This window comes from Siphateles boraxobius, unplaced genomic scaffold (genome assembly GCF_051911475.1).
Source record: "Siphateles boraxobius isolate OS27281-9 unplaced genomic scaffold, OSU_SipBor_1 65, whole genome shotgun sequence".
In the NCBI taxonomy this organism is placed as follows: Eukaryota; Metazoa; Chordata; class Actinopteri; order Cypriniformes; family Leuciscidae; genus Siphateles; species Siphateles boraxobius.
Genome location: NW_027509192.1, coordinates 20983784 through 21007674, shown reverse-complemented (window position 1 = coordinate 21007674; position 23891 = coordinate 20983784). Strand labels below are relative to the sequence as shown.

The 23891-nt window shown below is 44.4% G+C and overlaps 1 protein-coding gene across 2 annotated transcripts in view; it reads right to left on the bottom strand.

The window, feature by feature from the left end:
- ano3 (anoctamin 3) overlaps window positions 1-23891 on the bottom strand; it is a 222781-nt gene that overhangs the window by 148643 nt on the left and 50247 nt on the right. For both annotated transcript variants that reach the window (XM_077211435.1, XM_077211436.1), the window contains exons 3-7: window positions 15708-15838; window positions 9898-10053; window positions 6363-6463; window positions 6235-6279; window positions 949-1083 (exon numbers count right to left, since the gene is read on the bottom strand). In XM_077211435.1, coding sequence (XP_077067550.1) covers window positions 949-1083; window positions 6235-6279; window positions 6363-6463; window positions 9898-10053; window positions 15708-15838 — 568 coding nt within the window. The remainder of the gene's footprint in view (window positions 1-948; window positions 1084-6234; window positions 6280-6362; window positions 6464-9897; window positions 10054-15707; window positions 15839-23891) is intronic.

The window sequence follows — 23891 nt, the reverse complement described above, 5'->3', positions numbered from 1 at the left end:
TAAGTTATTACTTGTCAGCTCACAATACTGTATGAATTATAGCGATCACGAAGTAAGGTCGTGTATAATCTGGGCCAATATAAACTAACACAGTAAGCTGGATATATAATACACCCCATCATTGATATTCAGTTCTATAGCGCCACCTGTTGGCGCAGTAGTGTAACTTAGAGAACAACTTTTGCTATTGTCACGGGTCGATGCAAGGAAGACGAAGATGACTGAAAGGTAAGAATACCAGACACTAAACAAAACACAGACAGGAACTTAAATACGCAGTGACAATTAACTAAACGACGAACAGCTGTGATGAATGTGGTTAGTGTCCATGGTGACTGATCGGTGGCGGTTAGATAAAAAAAATGTTTAAACGATGTCACATCTGTTCGTTCTTTGATTTCGCTTGAAGTATATTGTGGCCTTAAGGGCTTCCGTAGATTTCAGACCTCACTTATTTTCATGTTACCTTACGTGAACCTCGCTCCAGCCCAAGACGATATCGATCCGCTTCAGCTATGTGTGTATTAGTTTCCATCAGGTCAGTAACTAGTTGGCATGTCTGTTCTTCATATCAAATTAATGAAAGTTTAAACGTGCTAATGTGAATTGCCTCTATATAGTTCTGTTGTTTTATGTTTGTTCTGAGAATGGAATTGACTTTCTTTTTCTCACTGGAATTCTTCCACAACTTGTAACATATTAAAGCAACATTCAGAAGCAATAAATACTACATTAAGGCAATACTAATATAGCATTCTATGCATGCCTGTCAGTCATCATTAGAGTGCCACCCTCAGGTCACCCACCAATCATATTTCCAGAAAGCAAAAGGTGTCATGCAATGTTCTGTCATAAAGGAGGCCTGTTCTGTCATAAATTAGGCCTATATGAGATTATTTGAGAAAACATAAGATTTTATTATAACAAGGTCATGAAAGAGAAACATACTGGTGCACTCTGGCCCTGCTGAAGGGGGCGGTGTAGCAATCCGTTTCCTCCAGATCTGGTAATGCCTCCTTATCCAGTTTCATAGGGTTCCTGGGTAGCCAGCTTTTCAACTGACGAAATCTTAGCTGAAATTGACTGTAGAGATACATTTGCATTTGTCAAAAAAATTTGTTATTGTCTCCAATAAATAAAAAACAACAGTTAGTTTAATAGTAGTTTCTCCATTTTAAACATTTTAAGTCCCTTCTAGAGTTTTCTTATGCAAATTAAATCAAGCCTGATTTAGTCCCTCAGACACAAAACAAATATCAAGCTAATTAACTTAACAAAATGTATTATTCTCCACAGCTATAGTTTGACTCAAATTAAAATTCACATAAATGAACAAAGTACTTAGTACTTAATGGGTTTTTGACTATAATGCAAATAAAATAAATAATTAACTCAATGCCATATTTGTGGAAACACAGAACAGTAAGAACGTCACGGTTACGTATGTAACCCTCATTCCCTGAAGGAGGGAAAGAAGACGTTGTCGACATGTCGACTGATTGGGATCACACTTAGGGAGCCTGTCATCTTCGAGTACTGTTAAAATGAGCCAATGCATATTGCCGTGCGTGAAATGCATCACACACTCCGCCCCCGCGGCGCGGGTATAAATTCGGATGTGGATGCACGCACTAGTTCTTTTTCGCTGAGGAGCCGAGCGTAACGCGGAGTCAGCGGTGGTCGATCAATAGTGGCGACAGGACTACGTCTCCGTTCCCTCCTTCAGGGAACGAGGGTTACATACGGAACCAAGACGTTCCCTTTCAGTCGCTCACGTTCGACATAGTTGACGTGTCGACTGATTGGGATCCCAATTAAAACGCCACTAGTGCTGCCATCTTCCAGTGCCTAGACAAAAGCCTTCTGATCCCGCCGCATTATTTGAGGCGGAGATGGGACAGGGCTTAGGTCAGGGAAGTCACTGCTGTTCCACAAGAGCACTGGGAAAGCGTTCTCTTTCATTGGAAGGGAATACGCTGCGGAAGCCACATCCTGCCCGTAGGGAGGTAACATGAGGAGAATACACATATGGACTGGGCGGAAGACCGGGCTCGCCGCAGGGAGCCGTACAGTGGATGAATACACATATGGGATCGCCATAGGGATCACAACATATGGACCCAGCCTAACAGGTTCCACCAGTGTATACAAGTGAAAGATCTGGCTTCGGACGCTCTGTCACATCCGTTGCTGAAGGGTATGGAGGAACTCGACAGGGTTCGGCTAATAAAGGGAACTCACTGGAGCAAGATTTGCGCACATTTCCAGTCCATAGGAGGGGAATGGCGCCGCAAGCCGACACTTCGAACCGGGCTTACAGTGAAACTGGCTTCATGTGAAGGGAGCCCACGGGAAGCAGTGGTTCCACACATAGGCTAGTTCTCTAGCAAACGTGATAGGTGTCGTCCAGCCCCCAACTCTATTTATCATCTGTTCAGCAAGACACTCTGTGTCAATGCCTAGGAGGGAGCACTACACTCACTTGAAAGGAGTTTACCACCCAGGTGGGCACTTGCACCTTGGGAAATCACCAAGATGAAGGTAACCACATGTAGTGGGCCAACCCCTGCTTGGAAATAGCCTTCCCTTCTGCTGGTCTCCGTAACAGACAAGAGCTGGTCTGAGGTCCAGGCTTTGCATTCTGAGCACATATAACTGCAATGGAGCCGACGGACAGAGAAAAGCCAGGGCTGGGTCTGCCTCCTCCGGGGCAGCACTTGCAGGCTCACCACCTGGTCCCGTAGGAAAGGTAAGAACCTTGGGCAAATATCCAGGCTGGGGTCTCAAATATCTTGAGAGTTAGCCGGCCCCGAATTCTAGGCACGATTTGTTGACCGAAAATGCGTGCAAGGAGAGAAGACTCAATTCAATGAATAGGTTATACTTCTAAGGGGGAGCAAGCCTCATTTTTGAGAGGGTGCTCTCACAGAAGTGATGGTCTCTACTGCAAAAACATTCTTGTGGTAGTAACCAGAAACTCCGCGTCCCGTTCTTTAGAACCAGACCTGGGACTCTCCAAGGTCTAAACGCGGGTGCCATCATGCCCATCCCTGAGAAGGTACTCAGAGGAAGTAATCAGGAAGGCTGTAGAGAGGAGATGTCTGGTTGGGCCAATAAGGGGCAACTTGCAATACCTGCTCCGTCTCTTCTCTCACTTTAGCACAGTTGTCTGCAAGAAGGCTCACTGGGGAACGCATTCCTGCAGGGTCCCCGGGGGCAGCTCGAGGGGTTCCCCCACTCAGACAGAAGAAAAAAAAATGGCCCAGAGACGAGACCGGAGGGGCAACAGATGAACCTGTGCGACCCCGAAGTGGTCCCAAACAGCAGGACTGCCTGGGGGACGAAGTTTCCACTCTCTCTAGGCCAGAGGCTGTCGTGAGGCTCATCAGCGGCACGATTGAGCAGGCCAGAAGTAATAAGTGGAATGATGTGACATCAGATGCTTCTGAATCCAAGGAGGAGGTGGCGGGCGAGTTGCAAAATGCGAGGGGAGCGTACCTCAACGGTTGCCATGTTGTCTTTTCCGACCAGTACATGATCGCTGAGCATGTATCAAAGAAAGGTGAACTGAAAGCAACTTGAGGTAATGGATGCCAATGCAGTCGGAGGGCCCAGACCTCCGTTGCTGCATGCCCTTTGTACGTGGCCCCACAGTTGGTATTGATGGACACTTGTTCTAGGAGCCATTGACCTGGAGAATTAAAAAGTCTGTTACGGACTGAGGGTTTGTGGGCAGGCCAGGGTGCTTTCAAACGGAGCGTGCCACTCTGCTACGGCCACCTCGGGATTCAGCCGTAAAGTCAGTGCTGAAGCGGTCTTCATATGGAGGAAGCCATGCGGGTGCATCTACCATATGCCCCAGGAGCCTCTGAAGAGTTTCAGTGGGACCCTTTCTCACTTCTATACAGCAATAACATTCCACATACTCTTTTTCAGAGATGCGGTGGACCGAATCTATCTCCAAACTGAAAAAGATTACACTTTCCCAGTTGACCTGAAGACCCAACTGGTTATGAGCACTTAAAGGGTAGTACTTTGTACTGATACTTAAAACCTTTCAAACGCATGAACACAGGATGACCTCTGGTGCAGAATGATAGAGATCTGAAGAACATGTCTCTCAGGTCGAACGCTGCAGACCAATCTTGGGGACAGAGCATTTGGAAATGTATCTCTGTGTAACAAACTGAATGGAGGCTTTTGAAAAAGGGCCTGTCTCAATTAACACAGGACCAAGATGGTTGTGACCCACCTCTCTAGTGTAAAATGGAGTACGGGCTTATAGAAGCCGGCCTTCATATCGGCTGGAGGGAGCGGCTGCATCGCGTCCTTCGCCAGTAAACTGCGATGTGCGGACACAAGACAGGAGCATTGCTCAACACCTAGGTGTGATAAATGTCACTAATTTTAGGAGGATATCTGCTCAACACCTAGGTATGACGAATATCACTGAGCTTGGGCGGAAGCCGAGCAAAAAGGAATCGCAAGCAGAGTCTGATGGTATAGTTTGGCCTATACCAAACTGCAGTGCTGGCGAACAAGAGGGGGCTGAGTGGTGCAAGGCTTTACAGGGTCGCACACTGCCAGACTTGCCCTCTTGCGGCCCAGGAACAGAGGAATTAGCTCTTCCTTTGAAGTGTGGGTACTGCTCGCTCCGCTTTTTTGGGAGCCAGCAGTGGAACAGACACACACACAAACGAAGACTCCACCCGGCCTGCACCCGGGGGGAGGGATTGGATCGGTGATGCGGAGACTCATGCCCCAGAGGGCGAGGTCGGATGCAGTGTGGTGCTCACCAATGAGTGCACGGTCTCCAATGAGTGCATTAGCCTCGTGCATGTCCATGAGTGCCCTGGCCTGATAGACCTGTAGCAGCACCAAGCTCTGCCCGTCAGAACAGACAAGAAATCATGGGCCTTAGGGGGTATACGAGGATCCACCGTCCAAATGGCAGCGGCCACCGGACACAGGTGCACCACTGGAGGGATAGACTCGCGAACCTGAACCGCTCCTCCGTCAAGGGTATTTCAGGGGGAAAAGCTATACAGGCATTTTCAGGCAGAGAAAGGTGCCGCCCACAACCTGGTAAGCTCTCCATGCACATCAGGAAAGAAAGGCAATGAGATGTGAGAACCAGCGCGGCCCACCTCGAGATACCAATCCTCCAACCGAGACTGAACGGGACACAGTGGAGGACTCCACTCGAGCCCGGCAGCCCATTTCAGCATAGCTGACAATTCTGGATCAAGCTCGGGCAAGGTTACAATCCCAGAGGGAGATAAAGCAGCCAAGTGATCATCTCCAGGGGCCAGATAACCCTCTGATGCTGCTATCAACATCCTATCGGCTAAACGGCTGATCGGTCCATTACAGAGGGACCAGCATGTTCAACAGGAAATTCCACCGGCTGCGGTGTGATGGAGGAGTGAGGAGCCCACAGGGAATGGTTACCAGGCGAGACATCCATCCCTATACTCCGATCACACATCCCACAAAGCACCCGTGGGTAGGGCATGGTAATGGGGATTCCCGCTTCGCGGATGAAGGCGAGTCTCGATCTCAACACCGTGACATTCATATTCACGCAATGGGAAGATGAACCGTCCACAAAAGCTCCTTCAGCGAGCTGTAAGTCCAAACACGTGATGCAACAATTTTTTATGTCAGAGCGAAACAGGGAACGACCGCATCCAGAAAAGCACGGGTGGAATGACATCTTGAAAAAGACGCAAACGCACCCGTGTTGCTCTTTCAGGAAATGAAAAACTCTCACCAGCAGCCTGCACCAGTGAAGCACTCACTTTCTTCGCCCTCAACCGGCCGTCAGACAAACAAACACAATTTTTACACAGAATTGTGATCCTGTTAAAACAGCAGTTGAGAGCTCAAAGGGCTCGCGACCACCACTGCACTCACGCTGTAGAACCACCAGCACCGGGAGAGACTTCCTGAAGAAGCGCCGACACACTCGCTCGTTGTAATATAACACAGTGACATCAACATGAAGACCGATCGGCTCCGAAGCGAAAGACAACTAGTGCGTGCATCCACTTCCGTATTTATACCCACGCCTCGTGGGCGGAGTGTGTGATGCATTTCACACACCTCAATGTGTATTGGCTAATTTTAACAGTACTCGAAGATGACAGGCTCCCTAAGCGTGATCCCAATCAGTCGATACATCACCTACGTCGAACGTGAGCGACTGAAAGGGAACTACCAGCATTATCTTACCTTCCCATATTTTTTTTCTTCCAGTCTGTGAAGTAACACTTTTTCCTGTAAAATACATATATCATATAATCACATTGAATTTATGTAGAGTATGAAGTTTAGCACAGTACAATGACAATGACCTCTACCTGAAGGGCATTCTAATGCTCATTTGCTCTGCATATTTACACAGCGTGTCCCATGGTGCATGAATCTTCACAAACAGGATATCACTGTTTGTTAATGAGGGCTGTCAAAGTGAAAGACAAATCATTATCAGCATATTATAAACATATAATTAAGATGTAATGGTTTTATAATTTTTATTGGATTATTTAGTTTGTAAGTAAGTTAGCTGGTTAGTAGCAGACTCTGTTCAAAAAGAGGGTACCATCTCCCCTCCTTGCATGTATCTCAAAAATGTAAATGTATCTATAAGAAATGTAATTTGATAACTACAATACATTTGGTTCCATTCTAGCTAGCCCTTACTTAATCAACAACCATCTCACTTGTTACCTAAAGGTACACTATGTAAAAAAAAAATTTTTCAAAATACATTTTTTTTTTTATGAGTCAATACATTATTAATCCTTCCAAAATGTGTTTTTGTCTTTCACTGATTCACTATGGTAAGGGTTTATATTTTAGACCTAGCAGGATGGTTTTCATGGGAAATTGCATACATACATACATACATGCCTGTGCGCGCCTCGTCATATCCGTAAATAAAGAAAAGATGCTCTAGCATCTTTGACACATGTATAATTGGGGGTGCCATAGTTTAGTTGTCACAATGAGTGAGGAAGGTTATGCTCATTTTAATCAGAACAAATAAAAATAATAAAAATAAAAGAATAATTACTTTGACCTCTGGGGGTCAACATTTCCTGAAGGTTAAGCCCCTCATTTCACTATTACTTTGTTGATTACAGCTTTGTTCATTTTTAAGAGTGTCAAAACATATTTAGTCTCCATATGTGAAAAGTGGCAGAACTGGGAAAAGCAAATATTGTTAGCAAGTTTGGAAAAAGTTATGTTCGGACATTACAAGCACACCTACAGAAGAGATGTAGAGGTAAAAAAAAATAGTGCCAGAGTTATGCTCAGGATAAAAATAGTAGGACAGATCTGGGAGAAGAAAAGTAGGTTTGATAAAGTAAAGTTCAGGTGTTCAGCTACTAATAGAGTACACCGGTTACCAAAGAAACCACACAAGACACACAAACTTATAATAATGAACACAGTCCGATGACGTCACATGGAGTGCCTGAGCTTAAAAAAGGGTGTCTGGATTACATGTCATCAGTTCTTTAGAGTGATGAGAATCAGGAGTTTGCATTCAGATCTTGAGGGAGCTGAATGCATTCATTGTGATACGTTCGCTGTGGGAAGCTCCACCCTTGTGGCACCTCGTGGCTCAGTCATGCTGCTGCCGAGGCTGCCGAGCGAGCATGTTTGGTTCTGGAGAGAGCTGAATGCACTCACTGTCACAGTGAGGGAGCTCCCCTCTTGCTTGGCTCTTTTCTTGTGGGGTGAGAGTCAAGTGTTTGCACCTCGTTGGTCAGGCCCGACGTCTTTTGAAGCAGTGCATTGGCTTCTCTTGTGGGGTTGCAGGTGGGAAGATTCGAGGCAGATGTTATCGAATGAGTCGCCTCCTCTACTTTACCACCTTGAGGCTCATGGCAAGGCATAAGTGGCGATGAGGGTGTTGGGACACAGATGCTGCGGGGATACCAGGCCTAACTATTGAGTGGTAATATCTACTGAGGTCCTAAAAAAAGCTGCGTAAGCCACACACATATAGCCATCTGTGCTACAAAGCACACTGACGGTGCATTGGTTCAATGGCTACAATGGATCTGTGATAAGGAGAAAGAGAAACTTTTCTATTTGATGCTCTGATCTGTGATGTGGTCACAGAGAAGATACAGAAGCGAGGTCTCAACATTCAGGAAATATATCCCTCTCTGGCGATCCGTGAGGGTTGAAAGAGTGGGGTTTAGCAGAGAGGGAGAAAACCTATTTATTTCTCATCTGTGAAGTACAGTGTGCTAAAGGCCATTGAAGGTTTTTGGGCCCTCCAAATCACACAACCCATCAGGGCCTTCTACATAAAATGACCTATCGGGACCCTTCACATAACATGGCCTATCGTGGCCATCAGGTAAGACTGACTATTATTGTTTAATGTAAGCCGGCCTATCGCTGCGCTTCTCAAAATTGACCTATTGTGGCTTTTCAAGTAACACCATCATCTTTGTGTGTTAATCTGCCTAACATGGCATCGCATGCCCATACCTTATACAGTCATTTGTTTATAAATATTTATTATTATTCCTTAATTTGTTATATGATTGTTTTATTTTAGGAATTCTAATTAAGAGAAGCCTCAACTGGTGGGTATCAATTCAAATTTCATTTGGGGGGTAGGCTCTGCCCCTGCCTTCATCTTCAGGCAGGACCTGCCGAAACTGCATCGATCTGCTATCTACACGATTTGGACTAAGAACGGGGCCTTTGACAAAGAGATTTTCTATACAACTGGACATGAATCATTGTAGCGTGCTTCCATCTGTTAATACTTTATGGAATAAATACCATGTAAATTTCATCTGTCCTCTGAGTCTTTCTCTCTGAGGTAGAAATTATAGATTTAGCATAAGTTCTACCAGGAAGACTCTAATGCCACATCATTCATTCATGACTATTTGGTCTGGCCAATCACTGTTTGAACACTGGAGTATACGTATAAGTACTGAATGATGGCACTGAAATTCCCCTCCATCCTCCCCACAACCACTAGGTTGGTCCCTGTCCATCCATCAGGGTTAGGCTCCACCCCTGCCTTTTTGACTCTTGACTGATAGCCATTAGTTTTGTTCTAAAACCTAGTGAGCTGCCCATGTAGGCACCATTTTAATGCAAGATTGCTACATGAAGGCTATTCCAAAATGTAGTTAGCAACAATATGTATTTATTCGGTTTGTTACAATATTGCATAGTTACCGTAACAACATGCTAACATCAGACTCTATTAGAATCAATTATGAGTCAGGTTTCCTGTCTTCACATCACATTAGGAGAGACAGAGCGGCGGTCTATGAAGAGTTTTACTTCTGAGGTTCCATTTCAGACGGGAAGCATTAAAAGTCAGCATCCTGCAGACAGCAGACAGTAAGACTTTGGAGCAGAGCTAGTGTCTCAATTCTCAACTGGAATTCAAAACTGGTCAAAAGAAATGGGAGCTCTAATGCAAGTTCTACTGGGAAGACTCTAATATCATGTCATTCTTTAATCACGTCATTCATTAACCACAGATCTTGGCAATCACAACTCGACATATGGAGTATTTAAGCCCGGTTTGCACCCATTACTACGTTCGCAGAAACTGACGGTGTTCGACCCCATCCTCCCCACCACCACAAGGTTGGTCTCTGTCCATCCATCGGGGGTAAGCTCCGCCCAGCCTTCATCTTCAGGCAGGAACTGCAAGTAATGAACTTTAACATTTAATTTTGCATTCAAACTGTTAAATAAATCGTATTCATATGTTCTCTTGCCTCCCAAGTCTTTCTGATAGAACTAGTGGTTCTGTGTTCTTTCCTTAAGGATGATAAGAGTCAATCCAAACAAATGATGTTAAAATACAACAGACATCTAGTTAAAAATATTGTTCTATACCTCCTTCTCCAGCATTAGACCTTCCGCCCGCAGGTTCCTCTCAAACGTGCACCTCTTCTCCACCTGAAGGCTGGATTTCTTATACACCAAGATGTAGTCGATACGCTTCTTCCCATCTCTAAACATCAATCCTGAGGGTTTTTCTAAATTGTTCCCCTGAAATCAATCAGCACATGCCTTTATTTCATTAGATTTTATCAAAAAATGAAGCAAGAGAAGTGTTCAGATTTAATCCTTAAACCCTCAGAAATGTCAAAAATCCCTTTAGAGGTAGAACTGTAATTTATGTTGCAGAAAAAAAAACGGGAATGGCGTTACCACACACATTTTTGTACTCAAAGATCAAAAAACACAATTTTTAGCCCCAGTTCCCCTTCAGGGACTACCGCTGCGTGAAATCGCAGTGGGAACGCCCTCAGCGTGACGCGTCTGAAGCATGAATGAAATCAGTCAATGGAGAGAATGAGCGTACGGCGAGTGACGTCATCGACCAGGAAGCTATAAATAAGTACACAATACGCCAGCTTTAGTTACTTCAGCAGCTCTGTGTGTGTCTGAATCTGTCGATTGTGTTTGTCTGTTTTGTCAGGAGTTTTCACTATATATATTTTATATAAAAAAACCAATATGAGCGAGCAGTATAAGAAGTGTGTTCCCCCCTGTACTCGGTACATCACGGGTGGGGATTCACACAAGCTAAGTGTGGCTTGTTTGGGAGTGCAGAATGCCCAGTCGGCTCTCGAGGGAGTCGATTGTCAGCATTGCGAGCGTTTTCCCTTGAGAACTCTGCGCTCGCGGCGATCGCTCTTCGAGGAGAGTGATTTGCTGCGAGCTCCCCGAGGCTCGGGTCCCGCTTCTGTTGAGGCAGAGCGGCGGCGCTTGTCTTGGGGCTCGCAGATGGATCTCGCTGGCGACGTTGAGACGGGCTCCGCCCTATCTCAGCTATCTCCGACGAGATCTAGTGCCTCTCACCCGGCTCTGGAAGCACGCGCTGCGGCGGTTACTTCTGCCCGGGTGGAGGCACATGATGATGTTGAATTGAGATTTTCCAGTTCTGAGGAGCTGGATGTCGAAAGTTTTGCATCAGAGAAAACTAGTTTATCACATTATACTGCAAATGAAGAAGGTTTGATAGATGTATTATCTCGGGCTGTTGAAAAGCTAAAAAATAAAAATAAATAACAGTATCGAGTGGCCAGCTGATAGACAGGTTTCTAGAATTAAAATCAATCTAAATGATAGATTTCTGTCTGCACGACCTCAACCTTCTAGCCGGTGCTTACAGTTCTTCCCAGATCTTCATGCTGAGGTTTCAAAGACCTGGGTTAGACCGGTTTCAAGCAGAATTTACACAAATCAGTCCAATGCTTATGGTAACATTGTTGGTGCTAAATCTGCTGGTTATGTGACGATACTGTAGGCGGAGGAGACGCTCGCGAGCTATCTCTCTCCTGCTTCATCGTCTTCACTTAAAGCACCGGCTCTTCCACCAAAAAATAAATAAATAAATAAATATATATACCTCTGTGCTGGCGGGAAGGCTTACTCGGTGGCTCGGCAGGCGGCTGCATGTTTGCATACGATGACTTTTATGCAGGCTTTTCAGGCCGACCTGCTCAAAGGAAATCTGAGGGGGGTCCCCGCCGAGAGAGACTTGCGTTCACCTCCCTTAAGGGTGCCCTGTCTCTCCCGGCGCCCTCAGGGGCCCGTCCTACTAACCCTGCCGAAACAGGGCGTAGAAGGGTCTGGCGAGTGCTTTCCCGAGGGACGCTCGCCGCCTCTAAGGTGGGTTCTAGTGTGTTCAGACCAGTCGTTCCCTACCGGTGCGCCGTTACAGGGCACTGTGTCTGTCACGCAGAATGTTCAACCAGAGCAAAGTCTTTCGTCGAGTTCGTCTTCCAAAAGAGCACAGCAGAAGCGGAGTGTCACGTCTCGTGCCCCCCTGCAGAGAAACTGGAGGGACGAGGCGGGGCGCTCTCCGGCGCGGCCTTCTCGGGGCAGGACTGATCTGAGGACAGTCATTGTCGCCAGAAAGGCCGCGTCGAAAAAGTCCTGATGGGCTGAACGTCAGGACTCTGAGGGTGGTCCCCATCGGGAAAAACTTGAGTTCACCGCACAAAAACACGGTGCCCTGTCTTTCTCGATGCCCTCAGGGGTCTGTTCTACTAACCCTGCCTATACAGGGCGTAGAGAGACTCGGCGAGCGATTTCCCGAGGGACGCTCGCCCCCTCCAAGGAGGGTTGTGGAGTGCTCAGACCAGCTGTTTCCTGCCAGTATGTTACAGGGCGCTGTGTCTGTCACTCGGGATGTTCATCCGGAGGCCAGCCTCGAGAGGCTGGTTCCCTTAGTAGAGTTCCTGGCGGAATGGGTCCCCCACCCAGCAGGGAGTTAGGATACTACTTCATCGAAAAAAAAAAAATCCTGACGTGCTGAACGTCAGGGTTCTGAGGGTGGTCCCTATCGTGAAAGACCTGAGTTCACTGCACAAGAACACGGTGCCCTGTCTTTTCCGATGCCCTCAGGGGTCTCTACCTTCACAGGGCGTAGAGAGACTCGGCGAGCGATTTCCCGAGGGACGCTCGCCCCCTCCGAGGAGGTTTGTGGAGTGCCCAGACCAGCTGTTCCCTGCCAGTACGTTACAGGGCGCTGTGTCTGTCACTGGGGATGTTCAAATCAGATCCTAGGACTGGTTTGTCATGATAGATCTAAAGGACGTTTACTTCCATGTATCAATCCTCCCTCAACACAGGAAGTTCCTGAGGTTCGCTTTCGGGGGCGAAGCGTACCAATATCGGGTTCTTCCGTTCGGCCTAGCACTGTCACCCCGAACATTCACGAAGTGTACGGATGCTGCTATAGCCCCGCTGAGGTTACAGGGCATCCGCTTTCTGTACTATATAGACGATTGCTTGATTCTAGCTCAATCGGAACAACAGGCGGTTCGGCACCGAGATGTCGTTCTTGCTCATATCAAGTGACTGGGGCTGAGGCTCAACGCCAAAAAGAGTGTTCTTTCTCCATTACAGAGAACCACTTTTCTAGGTGTAGTGTGGGATTCAACGACGATGCAGGCACGATTGTCACCTGCTCATATTACTTTGATTCTCGCTGCAGTAGATCAGGTCAAGCTAGGCCAGTCATCCACTGTAAAACAGTTCCAGAGACTGCTAGGTCTCATGGCAGCTGCGTCCAACGTGATACCTCTTGGCCTCTTGCACATGAGACTGTTACAGTGGTGGCTCAGGACCAAGGGATTCTCCCCGAGGGGAAATCCGCTTCGCATGATCGTGAGTTTGCGACGGTGTCATCACGCCCTGATCATGTGGAAAGATCCTTGGTTTCTGTCCAAAGGCCCTGTGTTAGGAGCTCCTTGTCGTCGCGTTATGCTAATGACAGATGCCTCTCTCACGGGTTGGGGGGCGATCATGGATGGTCGCCCGGCTCAGGGTCTGTGGGAGGACCATCATCGTCTGTGGCACTTAAACTGCCTAGAGATGTTGGCGGTGTTTCAGGCTCTGAAACACTTCCTCCCAGACCTAAGGGGCCACCATGTTCTTGTCCAGACAGACAACACATCGGTGGTTTCTTATATCAACCATCAGGGGGGTTTGCGTTCTCGCCCGCTTTACAAACTGGCACGTCAGATCCTTCTATGGTCCCAGGGGAAAATTCTTTCTCTGAGAGCTTTTATCTCCCGGGGTATTTAAATCAGGGGGCAGACATCCTGTCAAGACAGGGGCCGAGGCCCGGGGAATGGAGTCTTCACCCCGAGGTGGTGGAACTCCTATGGAAACATTTCGGTCTTGCCGAGGTAGACCTATTTGCTTCTCGAGAAACATCACACTGCCCGCTGTGGTTCTCTCTCAGCCATCCAGCCCCGCTGGGGTTGGATGCGATGGTACATCCGTGGCCGAGGTCACGCTTGTACGCTTTTCCCCCGATCGCTCTGCTCCCAGGAGTTCTGGAGAGGGTTCGCCGGGACGGGCTCAGTCTCCTGCTAATAGTCCCGTTCTGGTCGGCCCGGGTATGGTTTGCGGACCTAGTGTCTCTCCTCAACGGCTCTCCCCTAGAGATACCGATCAGGAGAGATCAGCTCTCTCAGGCGAGTGGGTCGATCCTTCACCCCCGTCTAGAGCTATGGAGGCTGTGGGCTTGGCCTCTGAGGGGGCCCAGCTCATAGATTCTGGTCTCTCGGCTGAGGTCGTTGAGACCATCCTCCGATCCAGAGCTCCCTCCACGAGGAAGTTATATGCCGCAAGGTGGAAACTTTTCACCTCTTGGTGTGGAGAGCGCCAGCAGGACCCAGTTAACTGCCCGGTTGGTACAGTCCTGGATTTCCTGCAGGACCGTCTCTCCACAGGGTTATCCCACTCCACACTGAAGGTGTATGTGGCGGCCTTAGCTGCTTACCACACCCCTTCAAGTGGAGGTTCCCTCGGGAAACACCCACTTATGTCTCGCTTCCTTCGTGTCACCTTGAGGCTGAGGCCTGCAGTTCGCACGAGGGTACCAGCTTGGGATCTGGCCATCATCTTAGAAGGTCTCTCCCTTGCTCCTTTCGAGCCCATCGAGGAAGTTTCGGAAAAGTTTCTTACTCTAAAGACTATCCTTCTTCTCGCTATCTCATCTCTAAAAAGAATTGGAGATATTCAAGCACTTTCGGTGGCTCCCTCGTGCCTGGAATTTGCTCCTGGTTGGTTAAGGCCTTTCTCTTTCCGAGACCAGGTTATGTTCCTAAGGTTCCAACTGTTTCAGTTAGACCTATAGTTCTGCAGGTTTTCTGTCCTCCGCCTTTTCTGACGTCAGACCAGGTGAAAATTAATTTGCTGTGCCCAGTTTGGGTTTTGATGCTTACGTCCACAGAGCTGCCCTGTGGAGGAGATCGGAACAACTGTTCGTCTGTTTGGGTCACCTAAGAAAGGGTGTCCTGCATCTAGAAAAAGGATGAGCAAGTGGGTGGTCGAGGCCATCCCACTTGCTTATGGTTCGGCCCATCAGCCTTCACCTTTGGCTGTAAGGGCTCATTCCACCCGGAGTATGGCTGCTTCTACAGCTCTTCTTTCAGGAGCTTCTCTTCAGGACGTTTGTGATGCGGCAGGCTGGTCCTCACCGTACACTTTCGTTAGATTTTATTCCCTCGATCTTAGCTCCACTCCCGGGGCTCAGGTTCTCTCGTCGGTTTGTGTCTCCTAATGACACACGACGGGGATTTGGTCGTATGGGGATGTGGGTATTGCGTTCCCACTGCGATTTCACGCAGCGGTAGTCCCTGAAGGGGAACGTCCCGGGTTACGTATGTAACCCTAGTTCCCCGAAGGGACGGACGCTGCGTGTCCTGCCATACTCTCGGCATCCCCTTGGGTCGCTGCTTCAGTAACTTTTAAGCTGGCGTATTGTGTACTCAGGGGATATTTATAGCTTCCTGGTCGATCACGTCACTCGCCGTACGCTCATTCTCTCCATTGACTGATTTCATTCATGCTTCAGACGCGTCACGCTGAGGGCGTTCCCACTGCGATTTCACGCAGCGTCCGTCCCTTCGGGGAACTAGGGTTACATACGTAACCCGGGACGTTTTAGCCCCACTCGAATTTCCAGAGGAATTCAGATTTTTAGCAGTTGCCCTACAAATTGACGTCTATATTCATCATTTAACTAATGACTAAGATGACAAGCTTTTTACATTTTCAAAAATTCTATACTTTATTTTAATTTATGTATTATTTATTTAATTCATTATCAAGCATGGATTTGGAGGAATAGGTTTGTAGCATATTAGCAGTTGCTACCAAGAAGGGAGATGTTGTACCTGTATGGATTCTGTGCGGGCCTCTAGCTTTCCTCTGGACACTGACTTCTGCTGGATGTGGTGCGTTTCATCTGTTTTAGGTGCAAAATCCCCCGCCTCCCTCTGTTCCGTATAGACATCCTGACCTGTGTCTGTTCAAGAGAGAAACACTGGGTTCTATGAGAATAACTTATTAAATGAAAAGGTGATGAATACAGATGTGCATCTGGTACAACATTTAGAAATTTTTATTTTTCGTTTTGTGCTTGTTTATTGATTTTTTTGTTGTTGTGATTTTTAGCATTTTATTTAACATTATGTTAAAGCTGCAGTTCGTAGTTTTTCCTCTTTGTTGCCATCTCTGTTCGAAATCTGCAATTGCAGTTATTCGCGGAATTATCAACTTTACGTGGGTTCTGTCTCGGCACGGCACAGCACAGATTAATCCATATTTTGAGGAGAATGTGCGGCTGTCAGTCACCGTGCCGGTGTGGATACTGGCATTCGGAATCACAGATTCTACTTTTTGGAAGTATAATCAACATAATAAATTTTCACTGGAAAATGTCAACTAAGGGGAAAAAGCATTGCAGTAAATCGTGCTGATTAAATCTAACGATCGCTTATCATATCACGTCAAACCATGCAATTTAAAAAAAAAAATTCTGCAAATTGTTAATGTTAACAACATCAGCATTGCGTGACTACATTTAATGCCCTTCCAATATTTATCCTTGTTTGTCGCATGGGCCGGTTGCAATCTCTTTTTTTCTGTAGCCACTCTGAAGTCCAAAGTCTTTTGCACTTTACAACGGGTGAATCTCCAGTTGTCACTGGTGATTGTCATTTGAACCTTTCTGGATCCGCCATCAAATTGATAAGTTTATATCAAGTGCTGTGAGAAAAGGCTATAAATCTCCACCTCCAACATCCTCACACTCAATATAGCCAATTAGCCGAGACTCCTTCTTTATGTGTACAGATGTGACGTAATGACGCAAAGACATGCTCGAATTTTCCACGAAAATCCACCAGTACCACTGGAATTAAAAACATTAATAATAATAATAATAATGCATTTTATTTAATGGCGCCTTTCATAACACCCAAGGTCACCTTACAAGCAATAAACAGGTCACTGCATAAGACAATACACACAACAAACAAGCCACATACAAATAAGGTGCATTAAAAACTCAATACAACATGTTATAAAAAACCTTGTATAAAAAGATATGTCTTAAGACGCGTTTTAAAAGTCAACAAGCAGTCGCTATTGCGAACATCAAGGGGAAGAGAGTTCCATAGGCGGGGAGCAGCATAACTAAAAGATTGCCAGAGACCCATGGTAGTAAGTCGAATCCGAGGTACCACAAGAGAAATTGAAGATGAAGTTCTGAGAGCCCGTGAAGGAGTGTAAACATAGAGAAGTTGTGAAAGGTAATAGGGTGCAAGATTATGGAGTGCCTTATAAGTGAGTAGCAGGATCTTGAATTCAACTCTATACTTTACTGGAAGCCAGTGCAATTGCTGAAGAACTGGCGAAATGTGCTCAGTATAAGGTGTTCTAGATAGAACACGAGCTGCAGAATTCTGAACCAACTGAAGCTTATGTAGCAATTTGGAGGGAACACCTGTGGGAAGGGCATTACAATAGTCTATACGTGAAGTGACCAGTGCGTGAATAATAACTGCAGTATTATTATTTGAAAGAAAGGGACGGAGACGGTTAATATTACGCAAGTGGAAGTATGCAATCTGCGTGATATTATTAATTTGAGCTTCAAAGGATAGTGTGCTATCCATGATGACACCCAAACTTTTAACCTGTGAAGAAGGACCGATTGCAGTATTGTCAATGTACAAAGAAAGACAATTAGTTTTAGACAAAACAGATCTAGTCCCAACAAGCAAAGCCTCAGTTTTGTTGCCATTTACCTTCAAGAAGTTGGCTGAAAGCCAATCTTTGATTTCAGCTAAACAGTTGGATAAAGATGGTGGTGGAAAAGAACCGGTGGGTTTGGCAGACAGGTAAAGTTGGGTGTCAACCGCATAACAGTGAAAATGAATCCCGTATTTCCTTAAAATATAACCAAGAGGGAGCATATAGATAATAAAAAGAAGCGGGCCCAAGACAGAACCCTGGGGAACACCAGTGGTGACTGTAGATGTTCTTGATCGAAAACCTTTTAATTGAATACGCTGATTGCGTCCAGATAGATATGACCTAAACCAAGACAAAGCAGTGCCAGTAATACCAATAGAAGCTAATCTGTCAAGAAGTATCTTATGTGAGACAGTATCAAAGGCAGCGCTCAAGTCTAGAAGGACAAGTATGGATAAAAGCCCAGAGTCAGCTGCCAACAGTAGATCACTGGTTATTCTGACAAGAGCAGTCTCAGTGCTATGGTGGGGACGAAAGCCAGATTGAAATTGTTCATACAAGTTATTATTAGAAAGATGTTCACGAATTTGCACTGCAATATATTTTTCCACTATCTTAGAAATAAAAGGTAAATTTGAAATTGGACGAAAATTATCAAAATTAAGTGGATCAACCCCTGGTTTCTTAAGTATGGGAGTAATAATAGCAGATTTAAGATATGAAGGTACAGAACCAGAAACAAGTGAAGCATGAACAATTTTAGTAATCAATGGGGACAGGGCTGGTAAACAATCTTTCACTAAAGGAGTAGGCAGAGGGTCTAATTGACAAGTCGAAGACTTAGATTTACCTATCAGACCCACTATCTCTGAAGTAGTAGGTAGTGTAAAGTTAGAAAAAACAGAGTGGGGAGGTGTGTGAGTGGTAGATTGACAGGGGTCACTGTGAAGATTACCAGTAAGTAATTGCTGATGTACATTTTCAACCTTAGATGCAAAAAAAGTCAAAAAACGATCACATAAGTCATTGGAATACATATTAGATAGCAAAGAATCAGGTGGATGCAGAATATTGTTTACCACCAAGAAAAGGGACCTGGAGTTTCCATTACTAACTCCAATTATGTTGGAGTAGTAATCAGATTTAGCCTTAGACAATGCATTTCTATAGTTTTGAATATGTTCAGCTTACATTTCTTTATGAACAGTAAGGCCAGACCTGACGTACAACCGCTCTAACCTACGGCCTTTAGTTTTAAGTTCACGCAGTTCATGTGTAAACAAAGGAGCTGAATGTACAAATGAAACAGTTCGAGTTTTCACAGGTGCAAATTTATCTAAAATCATGTTCAGTCCATCATTGTAGTATGTAACTAGTTCATCTACAGTAGAGAAATCAGATTTACTGGAGAAGGTGGCAAGTTCATCAGCAAGAGTAGGCACATCAATGTTCTTAATATTCCGAAATGTGATCGGACGACACGGGTTTACCTTAAAAACTGCCAATTTGGCACAAAAGGACACCAGCAGGTGATCTGATATGGCCAGATCAGAAACAGTACAGTTATAAGGTGTTACACCAGAACAGCAAACAAGATCAAGAATATGCCCCTTAGTATGAGTGGGCAGTGTGTTAAATTGTTGCATACCGACGCACTCCAAACATGATAAAAATTCACATGTAAATGCATTACTGACATTGTATATATGAATGTTAAAATCACCCAGAGTGATTACATTTAAAGACATGGAAGATAGATAAGTCAAAAGTTCAGATAGTTCAGTTAAAAAGGCATTATTGCTCTTGGGAGGACGGTAAATAGTTGTGAGGATGGTAGGAATTGCACCACTGATTTTAAGGCAATTATTTCAAAAGAAGAATATGTAGACAAAGTTAACTGAGACACTTTCAATTTCTCTTTATAGAGTATTGCTAGCCCCCCTCCCCGTCCAGTATCACGGGATTTACAAACATAACTATATCCTGGGGGAACAGACTGGTTTAGGTGAAAAAAGTCATCTGGTTTCTGCCATGTCTCAGTTAGACAGAGAAAGTCAAACTCGCGGTCAGACAGTAGATCGTACACATGAGGTTCTTTATTGGAGAGAGATCGTATATTAAATAATCCAAAAGAAAAATTGTTTTTACCAGAATCGTTGCCAACCGATCCGGCCAGGTTGGTTAATACACTATGGTCGACAGTCCGTGTGAGCCTCCTCGATGGGCGTGGTTTAGATGACCAGAAGGACCGTATTTGACATGAGCCATCAATGTTGTAACTCCGCCGAGACCCGCGATGTATATATTTCCGACGCGGTATATACACATTATCCAAGGGAAGATGTGGAGCTGACAGAAGATTAAAAGGACGCAAACGGAGCTGAATAAGTTCCGCCGCCGAATACTGTAGCATCGTCCATGCCACAGAATGGTATATAGCAGAAAGGACGACCCAGATGTAGTTCATCCGCACCAGTAGCTCAGTGATCTTCATAGTTGATCCAAGTGCCAGAGGTACCACGAAGAACAGTCAGTAAACGGCAGGCAAACCAGCAACCGCAGAGAGGATCAACACTTAGATCAAAACCAGCGTACAAGCCCGCCGAATCAGCGTGGATACACAGGTCAGAGTGGCTCCTTAAAATGGTTTAAAACAGTTCATAGATGGATCCATGCATTTATAAGTGCAGGAAGCTTTAGAAGTACTAAAAGTTTTAAAATTCCCTCCCTGAGCAGCTGCAGCTAGTAGCGCCAGCGTTCACCCGGAAGTAGGTTAGTGAGGTTAGTAGTGATGTCGGTGTATGATGGATAGTAACCCTCGAGTACATCTACTCAACTTGCTTATAAAACTTATAAATCTCCACCTCCAACATCCTCACACGCAATATAGCAAACTAGCCGAGACTCCTTCTTCATGTGTACAGATGTGACGTATGACGCAAAGACATGCTCGAATTTTCCACGAAAATCCACCAGTACCACTGGAATTAAAAACATTATTACAAGCTTACAGTTTCGAAAAAGAGCTAAGGCAAGCAGATAGTTTTGAACACTGGCGACGGGTTATGTACTTGCTCAAATTTATTTTGGATAAATTTTAACCCAAAAAAGTTATGGACTGCAGCTTTCATAGAACTAAATGTAAATAATTCTTAGACTTATTAGGGCCTCCTTGGAGTCTCCTGGTTGAGAAAGACTGTTCTACAAGGCATTTAGCTAAAAAATACGTTGCCTTAGCAAGCAAGTAGCATATATCTGGTGCCAGACCTGACGAATGACGTAAACCTAAATTTTCACTCCATATCTACAGACTGCTCAAAATATACAGAACATAATAAATATAAATACTTACTGTAGGCTTTTCATAGTAAAGGCAAAGAAATTAAAGTAAGGCAAGAAGTTTGACACTTTTTTTGATTTAGCATTTTCATAATTTTTATCCACAGCAAAACTTCTTTAGTGCTCCATTTATTAAAATAAAAACATCATGCTTTTACCGTCACATGATCCTTAAAAATACTTTTAATATGTTTATATGTGTCAGGGTCTTCTTATATTTTGTATATTCCTGAATGCTACTGATCCCGATCTGATCACTGACTTGTGATGCAGCCTGAATCATATCATATATTTATCAAAATTATTTCCGTAATTGGCAATGTTAATTTGTAAAGAAAGACAACACGTCTGTGTACATATGATTTCAAATGTGAATGCCTATAGACTAAACAAGTGATTGAAGGTGATTTGACTTGACCTTCGCCTCTGGCTTGCTTACTTAATATTCAGCAATATTATTGATCTGACTGTACTGACGCTGTTGTATGAGAACTGAAATGAGCTGGACGAGGACATCATTTTTTGCAGAACTGCTTTATAGATGAAATTAACTGAAATGACTTCCGCTGAACAACAGCCAAAATGCATAATTGTTAACATAATTTCCTGTTATCACTGCAAAGCTGCTTTGAAACAATCTGTATTGTATAAAGCACTATAGAAATAAAGCTGACTTGACTTTCCTTTGGTCTAGTACAGACTTTATCAAATAATTTGCTGATTTCTATCAAAGTTAGTACTGGCTGCAGATAAAGACCTAATTGTTTGGTGATTTTAATATACATGTAGATAGCTAAAAAGATGCATTGGGATTAGCATTTAAAGACATTCTGAGCTCTATTCTGCTAGATCTAATATTATCGCATGGAAGCAATGTTTATGCTGTTGAAATTCTACAGCAGAGCGATGACATCTCAGATCACTATCTAGTCTCATGTAAACTTAATTTAGCCAAGGCTGCAGAGTCGACTCTGTGTTACAAATATGTTAGACCTATCACTTCTGCCATTAAAGATCACTTTATAACTAATATTCCTGAACAGTTTCATGTCCGCAGCATCCCAGAGAGCTTAGAAGAACTTGATATTTTTTGACGTTTGACTCTTTCTTTTCCAGCACTTTAGACACAGTTGATCCTTTGCGCTTAGATTAAAGAAAATAGTCCAACACCGTGGTACAACGAGCATTCTCAGGCCCTTAAGAGAGCAGCCAGAAAAATGGAGCGCAACTGGAAGAAAAGTTTTCGCATTTCATGAAAGAGAGCACGATCATTAATTCATCTTTGTCATTAGGATACGTACCAAAAACTTTTGAGCTGGCTATGATTAAACCGCTTGTTAAAAAATGCAACTTGATCCTACAGAATTAGTCAATTACAGGCTGATCTCAAATCTACCTTTTCTGTCAAAGATACTAGAAAAGGCAATTTTATCTTCTATCCTCACAACTATGTTCCTTTTTTAGAAAGAAATGGTATCTGCAAGGATTTTCAGTCTGGATTTAGACTTACCATAGTACTGAAATAGCTCTCATCAGAGTCACAAATGATTTGCTCTTATCATCCGATCGTGGTTGTATCTCTCAATTAGTGTTACTCGATCTTAGTGCTGCATTTGATACTATTGACCACAACATTCTTTTAAATAGACTTTAAAATTATGTTGGCATTAGTAGAATGCATTAGCATGGTTTAAATCATTCTTATCTGACCGTTATCAGTTTGTAGCAGTAACTGAAGAGATGTCTTATCGATCAAAAGATCAGTATGGCGTACCACAAGGCTCCTCAAAAACTTTGAAAGTCACGTCAAGTATCTGTAAAACCAAATTTTTTACACATTAAAAATATATCTATATTACGTCATATGCTCTCAAAAACAAATGCAGAACAAGTAGTTCATGCGTTCATGACATCAAAGCTAGATTATTGTAATGCTATTATGGGTGGTTGCCCTGCACGCTAAATAAACAAACTACAGCTGGTCCAAAACACAGCAACTACAGTTCTTACCAGAACCAGGAAGTATGACCATATTAGCCCGGTTGTAGGAGCCTAATGGGGTGTTTGTGCATTTATATATTGGGTGTTGTTTCTTTTTTGTACTATGGGTGTCGCTCTAATATTACCTGGGGTCAAAGTTATAAAGGAAGAATCCAAACTGCCTAGAGGAAGGGGGGTTTTGACTCGCAAGGGCAAAGGGTTTTTGACCGCTGTGGCGCATAGGAGCTGGAAACCTATTGTTGATAGTCTATTGTATATGTATGGTTATGGTTTACCAGTAAAACTGGATAAATGGATATTTACCTCAGCACGGTTAAACAAATAAACTGAATAATAGCAACACAACAAAGTGTGAAGACTCTTAAGAACGACAGGCTACAACGTATGGAAATAGAATAAAAATGGTACAGCACGTCAACTAAGGCACTCCTGGGCTAAATCACCTCAGTAGCCGTCAGTATTAGACTGAGCGGTTACACCGGTTCTGTCAACACTGCATTGGCTCCCTATTAAACATTGTATACATTTTTTTTATTTTTTATTGCTGATTACTTACAAAGCATTAAATGGTTTAGCTCCCCAGTACTTGAGCAAGCTCTTAACGCATTATAGTCCTTCACGTCTATTGCGATCTCAAAATTCCGGCCAGTTGATTATACCTAGAATATCAAAATCGACTGCTGGTGGTAGATCCTTTTCCTATTTAGCACCTAAACATTGGAATAATCTTACTAACATTGTCCGGGAAGCAGACAAACTCTGTCAGTTTAAATCTAGATTAAAAACAAATCTCTTCAACCTGGCATACACATAGAACACTATACATTCCTTTTATTCAAATCAGTTAAATGATTATTAAGCTGCATAAATTAGTTCAGCCGGAACCGGGAACATCACGCTAATTTTAGTCTTTCTGATTATTCCAAGGTTTACTGTAATCAGCTGGATCCAGGACATATCCAGATCAGATGGTGGACCTG